The sequence below is a fragment of the Capricornis sumatraensis genome, chromosome 21 (assembly GCF_032405125.1).
Source record: "Capricornis sumatraensis isolate serow.1 chromosome 21, serow.2, whole genome shotgun sequence".
NCBI classification, from domain to species: Eukaryota; Metazoa; Chordata; class Mammalia; order Artiodactyla; family Bovidae; genus Capricornis; species Capricornis sumatraensis.
This window is the reverse complement of record NC_091089.1, coordinates 44,985,761-45,000,213: the sequence shown is the minus strand read 5'-3', so window position 1 is coordinate 45,000,213 and position 14,453 is coordinate 44,985,761. Positions and strand designations below refer to the sequence as shown.

The following is a 14,453-nucleotide window of genomic DNA, read 5'->3' as shown; positions in this document are numbered from 1 at the left end:
TAAGGGCACCTACTGTGTGACTGGCACACAATAGGTCCCCTGGTGCAATCACTAGAGGCTGACGTTCAAAATCAGCTGTCTGTAACACAAAGGGTAGGCTGAGTCACTCGCTCTCAGGCTGGAAGTCAGTGCCCCAGGAGCCTCCATGTCAACAGCTTCAGGGGTGTTCCTCTCTGGGGTTAAACTCCACATGTGAACTGCAATCATGCCTCCATCTGAGCTGTTGGCTGCTACTGGGATCACCCAGTAGCAACTCAGCCCTGAATCTGCCTCAGTTTCCTCCCTGACTGTCGAGTGACAGGTGCTGAGGATTCAGCCAATGGGATCTCACCCTGCTGACATCCACCGAGACCTAGAATGTGATCCCAGAGAAAACCACTCATTAGGCTCAATAAACAGTTAACAGACCAAATGGCCCTGCCACTGCTGAACTTCCTATGTTGCCTTTGTACCATTTCTTTTCTTTTCTTTTCGATGTTGGTTTATATCCAGTTGCATATCAAACCAGCATCTCTTCTCCAAGCCATCCAGTTTGGCTCGACTGAATATCACTCAGAAAATGGGGTGGAAAATTCAGTTTGTTGCAGTGAATCCTGAGCTTCCTTCTTTTCTTTTGAAAACCATGTATTTTAAATGGCATTTTTATATAAATTTTACTTGAGCAGGTATTTCTGCTTAAGAACTGAACTCAGGATTGGGGAAGGGGGGCTCTGAATAAAATATATTTCCTGTCTGGAAAAAAAAACAAACCCTCAGCTGTACAGTTGTAAAGATGAATTTTGCTCTGTGAGAGACAGGCCAGGACTTGTCATTATTCTAGTTCCCTGTCCCACCCAGAGAGCAACACTTCATCCTTTATCAGCAGTTCTGTTCTCAGCCCAGTGCTATCCTGTCTCATCTTCCCTTCTCTGTCCCGGAGCCCCGCTGCGGTGGCCGCTGTCCGTGGTGCTGGAGTGGCGTGTGGTCTGCTGCATGGCGGTATCTGGGTCTCTGACGTGTGTGACTCCTGGTTCCAGCGCTGTTTTAACACTGTGTCTCTGTAACTGTTTGCGCTGCTAGCTGCTACACGGAAGCAACCATGCTGTTCTCAAGGCAGTCCACCCTTGATGATTTAGATGGACCAGAAACTGTGCCTAAAACGAGTGAGCGCGCTCGGCCCGGGCTCCGTAAAATGCTCAGCATGGATGTGTCCTCCTCGTCAGCCGAGAGCACCAGCTTAGGCTCCAGGTGCTCACCCGTGCATGCTTTGTCCGTGACCGTGTCAGCCCCTGCCCGTGTCATTGCACAGATGAGTTATTGTGACCTGTGTGTTTTCGTTCACTTTTGTCTTAAGAAGGTGCATGACTAATGAAAGCGTAACCAGCATCCTTCCTGGGACACAACTGGTCGTTACCAGGATAGCGTTCTATTCAACTAACCGCTCTTTGCTTTTTGTCTGTTAGGAGTTTCTTAAAAATCCTACTATAAACATTGTCCTCCATTTTGTAAGTATTTCACACTTTCTATTTCCAAAGGAGCAAGCATGTTTCCTCCTTGGTTCAGGGTACCAGTAGGCAGTCCTCATGGGGAAAAATGGGTCAGGAAGAGTAGGAAACTTTCTCATAATTTTGTCCAAAGATCCACACAGTAGGAGTTAATCCCAAATCCTGTATGTAGTCACATTTGGTCAACACAGAATGAATCTGTCCACATGCTACATGCCCAACTGACATGCAAGTTAGAATATATTCAACCATTGTTTTTAAAATAATATTATTATGCAGTAGAATATATTACCTTGGGAGACCTTAACTTGTTTGGTTTGGGAAAGATTACTTTGGGCTTAGGCTTTCTCATTAAATCTCACGATAAAAACTATAATCATGCCTAGAAATGAAATCACTTGCTTAAAATCCAAAAGCTCTTCTTTGAAAAGTCAACAGGAGCACAGAAGCACAAGCTGTATTGTGCTTATCCTGACACCAAACGACCACCCAAATAACCCACTCCGAAACTAAGGGCAGAGTCGGCAAGTCAGCCAGTGTTAGGTCCTTGTCTCCAGCAGCTATGTACGTACATTCAGAGTACGTATGTAAGTACATTCAGAGCTGCAGGAGGCTGGCACCTGGCGTTTCAGGGACTGCCATGGCTGTTTAAGCTGTCCTCTGGTGGGCACATGCTATGCCATTCCAATCTGCTGTTTGCTGAATGTACCAGGATTTACCTGAATCCCTTTGGGTCAGACCTCATCAAAAACCATAAAGAGCATGCCTGTGATAGGTTACGGTCCCTCTGGAACTTAGAACCTGGTGTGGGGCTGGCTCCAGTGGTCTGAAAACTGGGTGACCAGTCAGTTTTACTGTCATGTCTAATCAAGGTAAGTCTTAGCCAAAAGCATTGTCTTGGCATTCTGAGAGCCTAATTAATGTGCTGTAGGCACATATAGGGCCAAAGTCCTGGGGCCCTGAACACCCCTGAATTAGGATCAAGAGCTCATGCAATTCTGACTCTTCAGTCTCAAGGCTCAGCCAGATGCATTCATTCATTCATGTGTGTGCACCAGTGTCCATGACAAGAGAAATGGGTACAGTCTGCACCTTTGAGCATCTCAGTGATATGACCCCAGCTGCTCACAGATGCCACTCAGGGAGCAGCCTAACAGCTGATCACTGAACACCCCGTATACTTGGCATCTTCAGGTGACTTTCCCCCCTCTCTTCAGGGCCGGGTGTATGAGGTACACAGCGTAGCAGGCAAACCTTGATCCTGCTGCCATGGCTGCCGTACTTTTGTCTCCAGTGTTTTTTGCACAAACTCAGGGAGAGTTAAGAAGGAGAGGAGAGATGCAAAAGGGAAGACAGGACACAGAAGTAGAGTGAAGACCGGGGCAGAGGGGCTCCTGGAAAATGAAGCTGGAAGAGGAGCTGGCAGCGCAAAGCCAGTGGGAGGAGAAAGTGGGAGGGCAGTCAGAGGGGAGGATGGGTGCAGCCCCAGGAGAGACCCTGGGGCAGAAAGTGGTGGGCGGGGCTTCCACCGCCAGGTGGTGGGGAGCCAGGAAAGGGACGATGGTGAGCGTCCAGTCAGGTGTCAGAGGCACCAGTGAGAAAAGGCACAGGATGGAAGTGCCGGCAGGAGCCAGCATAAACAACAAAGCAGGCTTTATCTTGCCAATGGTCCACCATTCCGGGCCTCCCCTTAAGGTCTGGGGTCTGTTGAGAGTAGAGTGCATCTCTGTGGACCGAGCCAGTTGAGACATCTCCTTTCCCTGGGTACCTTTCTTTACAATCTGTGCTCTGGGGGGTGCACTGGGCTCACTGTGTCTTGACTGGAAATAAACAGTGAGCCTGCTGCCTAGGACCATCGATGGGACTGGAAAGCTACGCACGAGAGGGTTTGGTGCCCCGGGACCTGCCACCCAGCACCCTTCCCCTGTCTCTGCACCCAGACATGATTATCCAGAAGGAGCAAAGCAGATGGAACGTGGGGAGTGAGGAGGCATCCCCCCCCCGCCACGTGCCTGAGTGCGTGGCCATGGGTGCCGCGGGAGGCTGTAGGGGTTGCTGAGGCCAGGCGGTGCCCTCCGTGTCTCCTGACAGCGAGCCCACGCAGTGCACGATGCTGTACTCACGCCAGGGGACCACGGAGACCATCGAGGAAGTGGAGGCTGAGCAGGACGAGGAGACATCCGAGGGGGCCCGGGAGGCCGAGTCCCCACAGGACCCCACGGAGGATGGCGACGTGGAGGCCCCGCCGTCCTACAGCAAGGCTGTCAGCTTTGAGCGCCTGTCCTTCGACTCCCGGGATGACTCAGCCGGCCAGACCCACATGGAAGTCAGCCCGGATGACAGCCGCTCGGATCGGCTGGAGGCCAGCATCCTGCCACCCCTGACCCACGAGCTGACAGCCAGCGAGCTGCTGCTGAACAAGTAAGAGCTGGGGCCACAGCAATGAAGCTGGGAGTGACCCTTAGTGTCCACTGAGCTGCTGGGTGCAGACACCATGTAGAAAAGGTCTCCCCAGACATTTAGAACCACATGCGTGCTCACCTCTGTCTCTGTAACATGATAGGAGGTCGACAGCACAGGACACCTGGGGATCCAGGCAGCAGGGAGGGGTGGGCAGGGTCTCACCGCGTGGAATCAGTGCCTGGGAGGAACTGAGGCCAGTGTTCTGGCAGGATGTTCCATGACGACGAGCTGGAGGAGTCAGAGAAGTTCTACGTGGGGCAGCCTCGCTTCCTGCTGCTCTTCTATGCGCTGTACAACACGCTGGTGGCCCGCTCCGAGATGGTGTGCTACTTTGTCATCATCCTCAACCACATGGTCTCCGCCTCCATGATCACCCTCGTACTGCCCATCCTCATCTTCCTCTGGGCCATGCTGTCCGTCCCCCGGCCCAGCAGGCGCTTCTGGATGATGGCCATCGTCTACACGGAGGTAGGCGTCCCTCCAGTGGACCTGCCTGACCCCTGCTTCACATAAATACATAGTCAGTTAGAGGGATCACCTTGGGTCAGCATGTGATTATAACCGGCAGTTGTTGGTGCTGAGAACTATAGTCGTCTTTTCACATCTCATACCTCACACAACATAGGAGCTGATATCATTCCTTAAAAAAGGGATAAGGAACAGCGTTTATGAGATTAAATAATTGGCCCAAAGTGGGCTTCCCTGATGGCTCAGACGGTCAAGAGTCTGCCTGCAATGCACGAGACCCAGGTTTGATCCCTGGCTTGGGAAGATTGCCTGGAGAAGGAAATGGCTACCCACTCCAGTATTCCTGCCTGGAGAATCTCATGGACAGAGGAGACTCGGGGGCCATCGCCCATGGGGTTGCCAAGAGTCAGACACAACTGAGTGATTAACACTTTCACTTTCACTTTACCCAGCTGGTGAGTGGTGGGGGAGGCCTTTGAGGTCTGGTGCCTGCCCTGTGATATTGACCAGCAAGACGGTAAGTACAAAGCAGACACAAGCACGGTGCCAGGGCCAGTGCATGGTCAGTGAGTGGACATTGGATCAAACAATACAGTAAGCACTTGAAACACAGCTGGATGCAATTAACCCTGATGATGTAGACATTGGAGGAGTGTTTCAGCGTCCGTCTCTACAAGCATCTCCACATCTATACCCTGGGCTGGCAAGGTTTTGTTTCATTTGCTTTTATTTCTTCTTGAGGAGAACTTACAGTGAGCAATATAATGCTGAGAGGAAAGAGAGCAGAATAAAGTGGAAATTGTCTATAATGCCTGTGCAGTTTTCTCCTAAAGATTACAAACTAAAGCCATACTTGCAGAATAAAGATCCTGCTGTTCACATTTGTTCTAATGACCTCATTTAATAGCTGAATATTTGTATAAGTATCTAATTGAATCAGCACCAACTAGCCCCTGCATGCGTGCTAAGTCACTTCAGTCATGTCTAACTCTGCGACATTATAGACTGTAACCCTCCAGGCTCCTCTGTCCATGGAATTCTCCAGGCAAGAATACTGAAATGGGTTGCCAATCCCTTCTCCAGGGGACCTTCCCGACCCAGGGATTAAACCCATGTCTCTTATTTCTCCTGCATTGGCAAGTGGGTTCTTTATCACTGGTGCCACCTGGGAAGCCCAGAAACTAGCCCACTCCCTGACAATAGCAGAAGTCATTTGAGCCAAGTCAGGAATAACCTCCATGGCCCTGATGTGTCTGTAGTAACAGGCCCTGGAGGTGTGGTTCTGGCCTTGTCCTGAAGTCAGTGTCTGTGGAAGGAGAATTCGTTATTCCACATGCTGTGTGCATTCCCAGTACCAAAACTGAGACTTTTTCCCTTAATTTTTGTATCACTGTTACTCGTCTAGAACTATTCTTCAAGGGCGTCATTTATTCTAATTTCTCACATCTGTGCAGGTGGCCATTGTGGTCAAGTACTTCTTCCAATTTGGGTTCTTCCCCTGGAACAAGAATGTGGAACTGAACAAAGACAAGCCTTACCACCCACCCAACATCATCGGGGTGGAGAAGAAGGACGCCTACGTGCTCTACGACCTCATCCAGCTGCTCGCACTCTTCTTCCACCGCTCCATCCTAAAGGTACTGCCCGCCCATCACCCCTGGGATGTTTCCAAGAACCCAGCGCTGGGATCGTGAGGGGCTGGGGGGCCACGGGCGAGGTCTATCTGTGTGCTCTTGTTTTCTTTGTTAACAGTTTTGTTCATTTCATTTCTTTTCTCAACACTGTGTACTCAATAATGGAGTTTGTGATCAATCGGGGGAAATTTCCTATTTCTATTCTGGGATGCATGCATGCATGCTAAGTTGCTTTAGTCATGTCTGACTCTTCTGCGACCCTATGGCCTATAACCCGCCAGGCTTCTCTGTCCATGGGATTCTCCAGGCAAGAATACTGCAGTAGGTTGCCAATCCCTCCTTCTTGACCCAAGGATCGAACCCACACCTCTTATGTCTCCGGTATTGGCAGGCAGGTTCTTTACCAATAGCACCACCTGTGAAGCCCACCCTGGGATGAAGGCACTGCTAAATCAAGCCTTGCCTGAGTTGAAGGCAGATCATTGGGGAGCTAGAATTTGGGGGTCTCCTCTCCAGCCTGACCTTGGCCCACGCCCTTTTAGAAGCATTGCTTTTCTCATAGTTTTTGCTCTGAAACCACTGGTTTAGTGAGAGACTGCCCAATCCATGAGCCTGGGGATCCTAGGCTGTGCTCCCAGAGAGGCTGCTTCTGAGAAAGCCATACCTGCATTGCTCTGGGAAGACGGGTCTGCAGGGTAACCTTCTTGGGATCTGCACCTCCTGTCATCCTGCCGAGCACCTGTGGGGTTCCTTGTCCCAGACACTGTGAAATACAAGCTGAACTTGTGATATGCCACTCAAGTCTACACGTTAGAGATTGTCATACAGCATGCCTTGGATGTATTGATGTGCCTATGGTCAGAATTGCACTTTCCCTCTCTTGTTTTAACTGTGTCTCCTTGTACTGATATAACATATCTTACATTCATTTTATCAAGTAGTATCTTCATTAGTCCCCTTTCAGAACAAGCTGGGCCTAAGTTAAGGCACACACATGCCACGCCCAGCACAGCAGGTGAGAAGACCTGAAATAGGGGTGAGCGCGTAATGAAAAGACAGACACATATAATTTGGCAAGCCAGGAGTTGGGGGGCCCTCTTGCTCTCCATGACAGAAAGACAAAATGGCTCCTTTCAGCCCGCACTTTTATTGGCAAAAGTCACATGAGATCATTAGGGAATAGCTATACTGGGGAGTTTGATTAGCGAAGGCTCTGCTGTTGATCAGGAACATCTTGCTTTATTTTCATGGGGATGGACGCAGGGGTATGCAGTGAAGTGGAGCAGAGAGCACGTCCGGCCTCAAGAACGTCCATTCAGCGTGCTTACCAGGACAATCACGAGGGCGCAGTTTGCCGCACCCTCGAGACGTGGGACAGGTTCTGGTCTCTGCTCCGCCAGGCTGCAACACACACATACATGCACACTCACATACATCTACATGTGTGTTTGACCTCTATCCTACTTGCTGGGCTGTTTCACACAGGCTTTTATCTATGTGGACTGTGACCAAGATCTTCCCTCTGCCTTCTGTCACCTTGCAAACTGCCAGTCCCTAACCCTCCACTTGGGGGGGGGTCTTTCCTGAGTCATTGGGGTGTGATGAGTTTGCAAAAGTACATATAGGTAGATAATAAGCTTTCCTAAGAAAGCTGACCTTGCTTTGGTTTTCTAATCTTTTTTTTAAATTTCAGCATTGTTGATGTAGTGTTGTTCAGTTGCTAAGTCATGTCCAACCCTTTGTGACCCCGTGGACTACAGCACACCAGGCTCCCCTGTCCTTCACTATCTCCTGGAGTTTGCTCAGATTCATGTCCATTGAGTCAGTGATGCCATCAAACCGTCTGATCTGTCACCTTCTTCTCTTCTTGCCCTCAATCTTTCCCAGCATCAGGGTCTTTTCTAATGAATTGGCTCTTCCCATCAGGTGGCCAGAGTATTGGAGTTTCAGCTTCAGCATCAATCCTTCTGATGAATATTCAGAGTTGATTTCCTTTAGGACTGACTGGTTTGATCTCCTTGTTGTCCAAGGAATCCTCAAGAATCTTTTCCAGCAACACAGTTTGAAAGTGTCAATTCTTTGACACTCAGCCTTCTTATATCCGTACATGACTACTGGAAAAACCATAGCTTTAACTGAAGGATCCTTTGTTGATGTATAATTGGCCAGTGAAATTGTAAGGTGTCAGAAGTGTATATGTGGTGATTTGATAAGCGTATATATGGTGAGAGGACCCCCGTCTGGTTCGTTGACACATCCACCACTTCCTCACCTGCCTGTTGGTCGGTGTTTGGTGGGAACACTTAGGTCGTGCTCTCCTAGCAGTCTCCACTGTCCAGCAGTGTCATTGGCTGCAGTCGCCCTGTTTGACGTGTGGTTTCCTATCCTGAGGGACACGCTGGTGGCCTGGATGTCACGGACAGCGGGCTGAGCTGTCCCTTTCCTGCCTCCTCAGTGTCACGGCCTCTGGGATGAAGACGACATTGTGGACAGCGGCTCGGACAAGGTGGACTCGGACGACGAGCTGTCCCTCGGCCATGGTAGGAGGGCCTCCTCCGACTCGCTCAAGTCCATCAACCTGGCTGCATCCGTGGAGTCGGTGCACGTGACCTTCCCGGAGCAGCCAGCTGCCGTCCGGAGGAAGCGCTCCAGCAGCGGCTCCCAGACATCACAGGAGTCCAGCTTTTCCTCGAATAGGTCCAAGAGAGGTATTGCCGCACGGTGTCACTGTAAGGACCCCTGAGTAGAGTTACTCCCTGGTTCCAGGGATCAGGGGCAAGGGAGCTTGGTGCTGTCAAGGCAGCAGATACTGTGATGTGAAATGAATGTACTTTGTAACCAGACCAAGTTCAAATCCTGGCTGAGCTGTGTGTATAGCCTGGGGCGCTCACATCCCTGTCTAGGATGTCTGTCTGAATTCCCCAACCCCCACCTAGGACAGAGATTTCACATGTTGGTGAAAAGTGACCAGCACGCTGCCTCATACCTAGTGAGTGTCGGACACAGGGTAGTTGGCAGTCATACCCAGAGATTCTGCCGGGTGTGCCCAGAGTGCTGTACATCACGATTTATTTTGAAAGTGCGCTTCTATTTAATCAATAGGAACTTTATGCCAAACCACCTAGTTATTTCCTACGTTAGTTACTACTCTCTTACTGAACAGCCAGTGACAGGAAAGTACATGTGCGTTACGTCGCCCCTCTTGGGGTAACTGCGCCGTTGTGTTGACAGCACTCCTGTCTGCAGCTCTCCAGACCCTCTGTATTCATCTTTTTTCTGGCCAACACTGGCAGGCCATCTCATATTAGTTTTATAGTTAGAGAAATTTGGTCCTGAAAAAAGGCATGGTCCTGGACCTAGGCTAGAAAACCCACAACCAGAACCTGGGACCCCATTGAGCAGGAGAAAAACTGCTCCCCAGTTTAATTCGTCCTGGGACAGAGGTCCCACAGCCACCCTAAGGAGCCAGGTGGGTGTGAAAGCCCACGGACGCCTTTGGCTGTGGAACCAGAGTAGGGGCTACAGATCCCGAGTTCTCCGCCGCTGTTCTTACAGGCATCTGTGCATCTTGCCCTCTAACCAGCCTCCAACTGTCCCTCTGCCGTGGAGGTGGCAGGCTTCTATAACAGTTACGCCAACAGACGCACAACTCAGGGTCCGTCTCGGTTCCTTCTTGTCTCCAGGCAGCACGAGCACCCGGAACAGCAGCCAGAAAGGAAGCAGCGTCGTGAGCGTCAAGCAGAAGAGCAGACGGGAACTTTACATGGAGAAGCTGCAGGAACACTTAATCAAAGCAAAGGCCTTTACCATAAAGAAGTGAGTGAGTGCGTGAGGATACCTGGGGGCTGGGGGCACCTCCTCAGCATCAGCCAAAGGCGACATGCTTGAGAAGTGACCTCTCCCATCAAAAGTGTCATCGGCTTCAGGCGGAGCAAAATGCCCCACCGTGATATTGCTTTCAAGATTCACTTTCCAACAGGATGATTCGTTTTTATATCCATTGCACTTCTAAACACACTAGCTCACGGTATATAATTCCAGGCACACGAATGAGTCCAACCAGACAGGCAGTGAAGTCAAATCGGAAGGTTCTCAGAGATATGCTCACCCTCTACAGGGAAACTGAGGTGCACTCAAGAAGTGGTTTGTCCTTCATGCAGCCCAAGGTCACCAGCCAAGGTCACAGGGCCCCCCTCCCAGGTATCAGGGAGGCAGACCAGCAGCAGACGGGAGTGAAAACAGGGCCGGATCCTCAAGGCTGGCCCTGAGCCTGAGCTCTGAGACCAAGGGCTGTGCTCACCTGGACATGGTCTTGAGTTGCGAACCATGAAGAGAAGGGGCAGAGGTTTGGCACACAGCCAGAGTGGGAGCACAGGGATGAAGGAAGCTGAGCCCCAGAGCCCAGGATGATGCCTAGCCCCGGAGACGAGGGCGGAAAGGGGAGGAGCTGGGCTCCCGGCATCTACCGGGGCCCAGCAGGACCAGGGGGTCCTGTCACTCTCACTGCAGCCCAGGCCCTCGGGTCTTGTTACACCTTTTGCAGAAGAGGAGATGAAAGCACACAGGGCTCAGTAACAGGATCCAAGTCTCACAGGTGGAGAGTAACTGAATCAGGGCACAAACCAGCCCCTCGTTTCCCGGGCTACCACTCCGTTATGCTTCAGGAGAGAAGCCTTGAACTTGTGCAGAGTCTGTGTCAGAGCAGGGGCCCCTGCCCCAGCGAAGTGTCCTGAGGCCAGAGCAGGGGAGGGCAAGCTGTGCGGGAGGGCAGCAGAGGGCAGAGTGATGGGAGCTCTGGCGGGTCTTGCATTTCCACCCACCCCACACTGGGCGTCTGTCCCATAGGACCCTGCAGCTCTACGTGCCCATCAGGCAGTTCTTCTACGACCTCATCCACCCCGACTACAGCGCCGTCACCGACGTGTACGTGCTTATGTTCCTGGCGGACACCGTGGACTTCGTCATCATTGTCTTCGGCTTCTGGGCCTTCGGGGTAGGTGGGGAACCAAGGCCACCGCACCGCGGGGATGAGCTATGCTGTCCTGCAGGTGCATCCAGGCCTGAGCCTGCGGTCTCCTCCCCAGAAACACTCGGCTGCAGCCGACATCACGTCCTCACTGTCCGAGGACCAGGTGCCAGGGCCCTTCCTGGTGATGGTGCTCATTCAGTTCGGGACTATGGTGGTGGACCGGGCGCTCTACCTCAGGAAGACTGTCTTGGGAAAGGTCATCTTCCAGGTCATCCTGGTGTTTGGGATTCACTTCTGGATGTTCTTCATCCTGCCTGGCGTGACCGAGAGGTGAGGCCTTGGGAACTGGAGCTGTGGGGCCACTTTCCTGCAACCCGTAAGGGAAGGAAATGTTTTGTAAGGATAAGCCCGTAGGGAAGGAGAGGATAGGGGTTAATCAGTACCACTGCAAAGTCAGGGTTTAACACAATGCAAGTGCGTTGTCTTACAGCTCTGCAGGCCAGGGGGCAGACCCAGGCCTCACTGGACTGAAATTACGATGTGGGCAGGGTGATGGTCCTTTCTGGAGGGTCCCCAGAGAATCCATCTTTTGACCTCTTCTAGCTTCCAGAGATGCCCAGGGTCTCCTCCTCCTTCTCCAAACCCTGCATCTCTTCCCTGCCGCGTCTCCTCCTGCCCACAGTGGAGCGAGGCTGTCCGTCTAAGGCCTGCTTGTGGGGCCCCCTGGGCAGCTACACTTCTTCCCGACCACCAGGTCCCCAAGCCTAGCATGTCTGTCAAGTCCTCTTGGCCGAGGAAGATCATGCGTTCCCGGGTTCCAGGGGTGAGGACGTGCCCATCTTCGGGTGGGGTCTGGGGGCATTCATCGGGTGACCACACTGCCCTCCCAGCTGTGGAGGATGTCATTAGCTTAGGAATGACTCCTGCCAACCGAATGCGGCTGAGACGTCTGTGATAAGGACCTGCCTTTAGAAGCCAGAGGGAAGATGAGGCTTTTCTCTCTCACCCTAAACTTGTGTCCTTCTGTACCGGAAGAGTATCCCACCCTGTACTTTTCTGTTTTCTCACCCAGGAAGTTCAGCCAGAACCTGGTCGCGCAGCTATGGTACTTCGTCAAGTGCGTGTACTTCGGGCTGTCTGCCTACCAGATCCGCTGCGGCTACCCAACTCGGGTCCTCGGCAACTTCCTCACCAAGAGCTACAACTACGTCAACCTCTTCCTGTTCCAGGGGTGAGGGTGCTCGGTGCCATCCTGGCCACACGCAGAGTGTGGGGGGCCGGGGGGCAGTAGGAGTATGGGGGGCAGCAGAAGGCAGATTCTTTACCATCTGAGCCGCCAGGGATGGGAGTGATTCTGTGGCCATGGCAGCAGGGGAGCCTTCCCAGGTGGTGCTAGTGGTAAAGAACTCGCCCCCCAGTGTGAGATGTAAGAGACATGGGTTCGATCCCTGGGTTGGGAAGATCCCCTGGAGGAGTGCAGGGCAACCCACTCCAGTATTCGTGCCTAGAGAATCCCTTGGACAGAGGAACCTGGCGAGCTTCAGTCCATAGGATTACAATGAGTCAGACATGATGGAGCAGCTGAGCACACAGCACACTCCCATTCACAAGAGCATCAAAAATAATAAAATACTTCAAGATAAATTTAGCCAAAGAAGTATAAGATTTGTACGAAGAAAACTATAAGACTTAATGAAAGAAATTGAAGACACTTTCAAATGTATTTATAAAAGGAATTCCAGTTTTTTAAGACCATCAGCCAAAAAAGAAAGGAAGGGCAAATACCATTCCTTAATGGACTGATAATGAAAAGCAGTTGTATTCCATGTTGAGTTTTTACAGTAACAGTGACCTTGAGAATTTTTCTGAGTTGTCAGGGCTGACAGTCGGGACCTTCATGAGCCTGCAAAATTGTCCAGCTATGGGGTCAGCCCACAGCTGTCCTTCTAACAAGACTTGGTTTCTATAGGTTCCGCCTTGTCCCTTTCCTGACGGAGCTGAGGGCTGTGATGGACTGGGTGTGGACAGACACGACCCTGAGCCTGTCCAGCTGGATCTGCGTGGAGGACATCTATGCTCACATCTTCATCCTCAAGTGTTGGCGGGAGTCGGAAAAAGTAAGCCGATAGCAGTGCCTCAGCCGTATTTGTGTCTTTTAGATACAGGCCGATTATAAGATTGATAAGAACTTCTGCAAGTTTTGTGGCCCAATAAATGAGGCAGAACCCACCGGGACCTATGAACACCCCATTGACTTCATCCTGCTGGAGTTAGGAATTTGGACCTGCCGCTGCCATAGCAAGAAGAGCCTCCAGATGATTCTTCTTCTGGCAGATGCTTATTGTGTTGTTGTGAGAAGAGGTGACACAGTGCTGGACCACACAGTCATTCTGAAATGGCTCATCTGGGAGCAGGAGGGGGTGAGATGTGCTGGAGGAAAGTGGTCCAGGTGTCTGAGACTCAGGTTCATCCTCTGAGTCACTCTTCGATGAGGGACAGAGGAGTGCAAAGGAAATCAAAGTGAAAATATCTGCTCATTCTGCTAGGCTGGATTTTAAGGTTTAGATGTGGGTGGAATTATGATTCCATCAATCCGAAAGGACATCAACCCTGAATACTCACTGGAAGGACTGATGCTGAAGCTGAAGCTCCAATACTTTGGCCACTTGATGCGAACAGCTGACTCACTGGAAAAGACCCTGATGCTGGGAAAGACGGAAGGCAGAAAGTGAAGAGGGCAACAGAGGATGAGATGGTTGAATGGCATCATCAACCCAATGGACACGAACTTGGGCAGACTCTGGGAGATGATGGACAGGGAAGCCTGGTGTGTTGCAGTGCATGGGGGTCACAAAGAATCGGACATGACTTAGCGACTGAACAACAACATGATTATTCAAGGGATTTTTCAAAAGTTTACCATACGTGTGTAGTCCAGCCTCCAGAGTACCCCTGAAAGGAGACAGGTCCCACAGAAGCAGCATCTAAGTATGGAACAGGTGTGTAGACCCAAGCAGCCTCCAGGACACATGGCAGAGCTGAGCCCTCCACTCGCCTGCAGGCTGACCTCCGGGCTGGGGAGCCCGTGATGCAGCAAATGGAGGTGATTCCAGCTTGGACAGTGTGGTCCTGACAACATGTGTTACGAGCAAAGTTAAAATGTTTTCCACCCGCCAAGGTGGGGAGGAGCCTCTTGAAAGGCACAGTTTCAAATATTCAGGAATTTAAAGTAAAATGTCTTTCTCCCACTTGATCCCTTAAAACCAGGGGTTTATTCAGCAGACGCTTTGGTCCCTTGGTCCACAGGTCTGCCCCCAGCAAACCCACAGAGTCCTTTTAAGGAAAAAACCACTCAGGCCCTAGTGGACCCTGTGGGGGTCACAGAGCAGGCTCCTCACAGCCCAGCATTGCTGCCTCCCTTGTTCCAGGGCTGGG

The 14,453-nt window shown here is 51.4% G+C and overlaps 1 protein-coding gene across 3 annotated transcripts in view; it reads left to right on the top strand.

Moving 5' to 3' along the window:
• Nucleotides 1–14,453, top strand: part of PIEZO2 (piezo type mechanosensitive ion channel component 2) — a 255,348-nt gene that overhangs the window by 231,948 nt on the left and 8,947 nt on the right. For 2 of the 3 annotated variants that reach the window (XM_068993743.1, XM_068993741.1), the window contains 9 exons: nucleotides 3,576–3,905; nucleotides 4,157–4,415; nucleotides 5,870–6,052; nucleotides 8,505–8,757; nucleotides 9,733–9,865; nucleotides 10,895–11,042; nucleotides 11,134–11,348; nucleotides 12,091–12,249; nucleotides 12,988–13,135. In XM_068993743.1, coding sequence (XP_068849844.1) covers nucleotides 3,576–3,905; nucleotides 4,157–4,415; nucleotides 5,870–6,052; nucleotides 8,505–8,757; nucleotides 9,733–9,865; nucleotides 10,895–11,042; nucleotides 11,134–11,348; nucleotides 12,091–12,249; nucleotides 12,988–13,135 — 1,828 coding nt within the window. Of the gene's footprint in view, nucleotides 1–1,059; nucleotides 1,228–3,575; nucleotides 3,906–4,156; nucleotides 4,416–5,869; nucleotides 6,053–8,504; nucleotides 8,758–9,732; nucleotides 9,866–10,894; nucleotides 11,043–11,133; nucleotides 11,349–12,090; nucleotides 12,250–12,987; nucleotides 13,136–14,453 lie in introns of all 3 variants that reach the window. The other variant, XM_068993740.1, reaches the window with a different exon arrangement.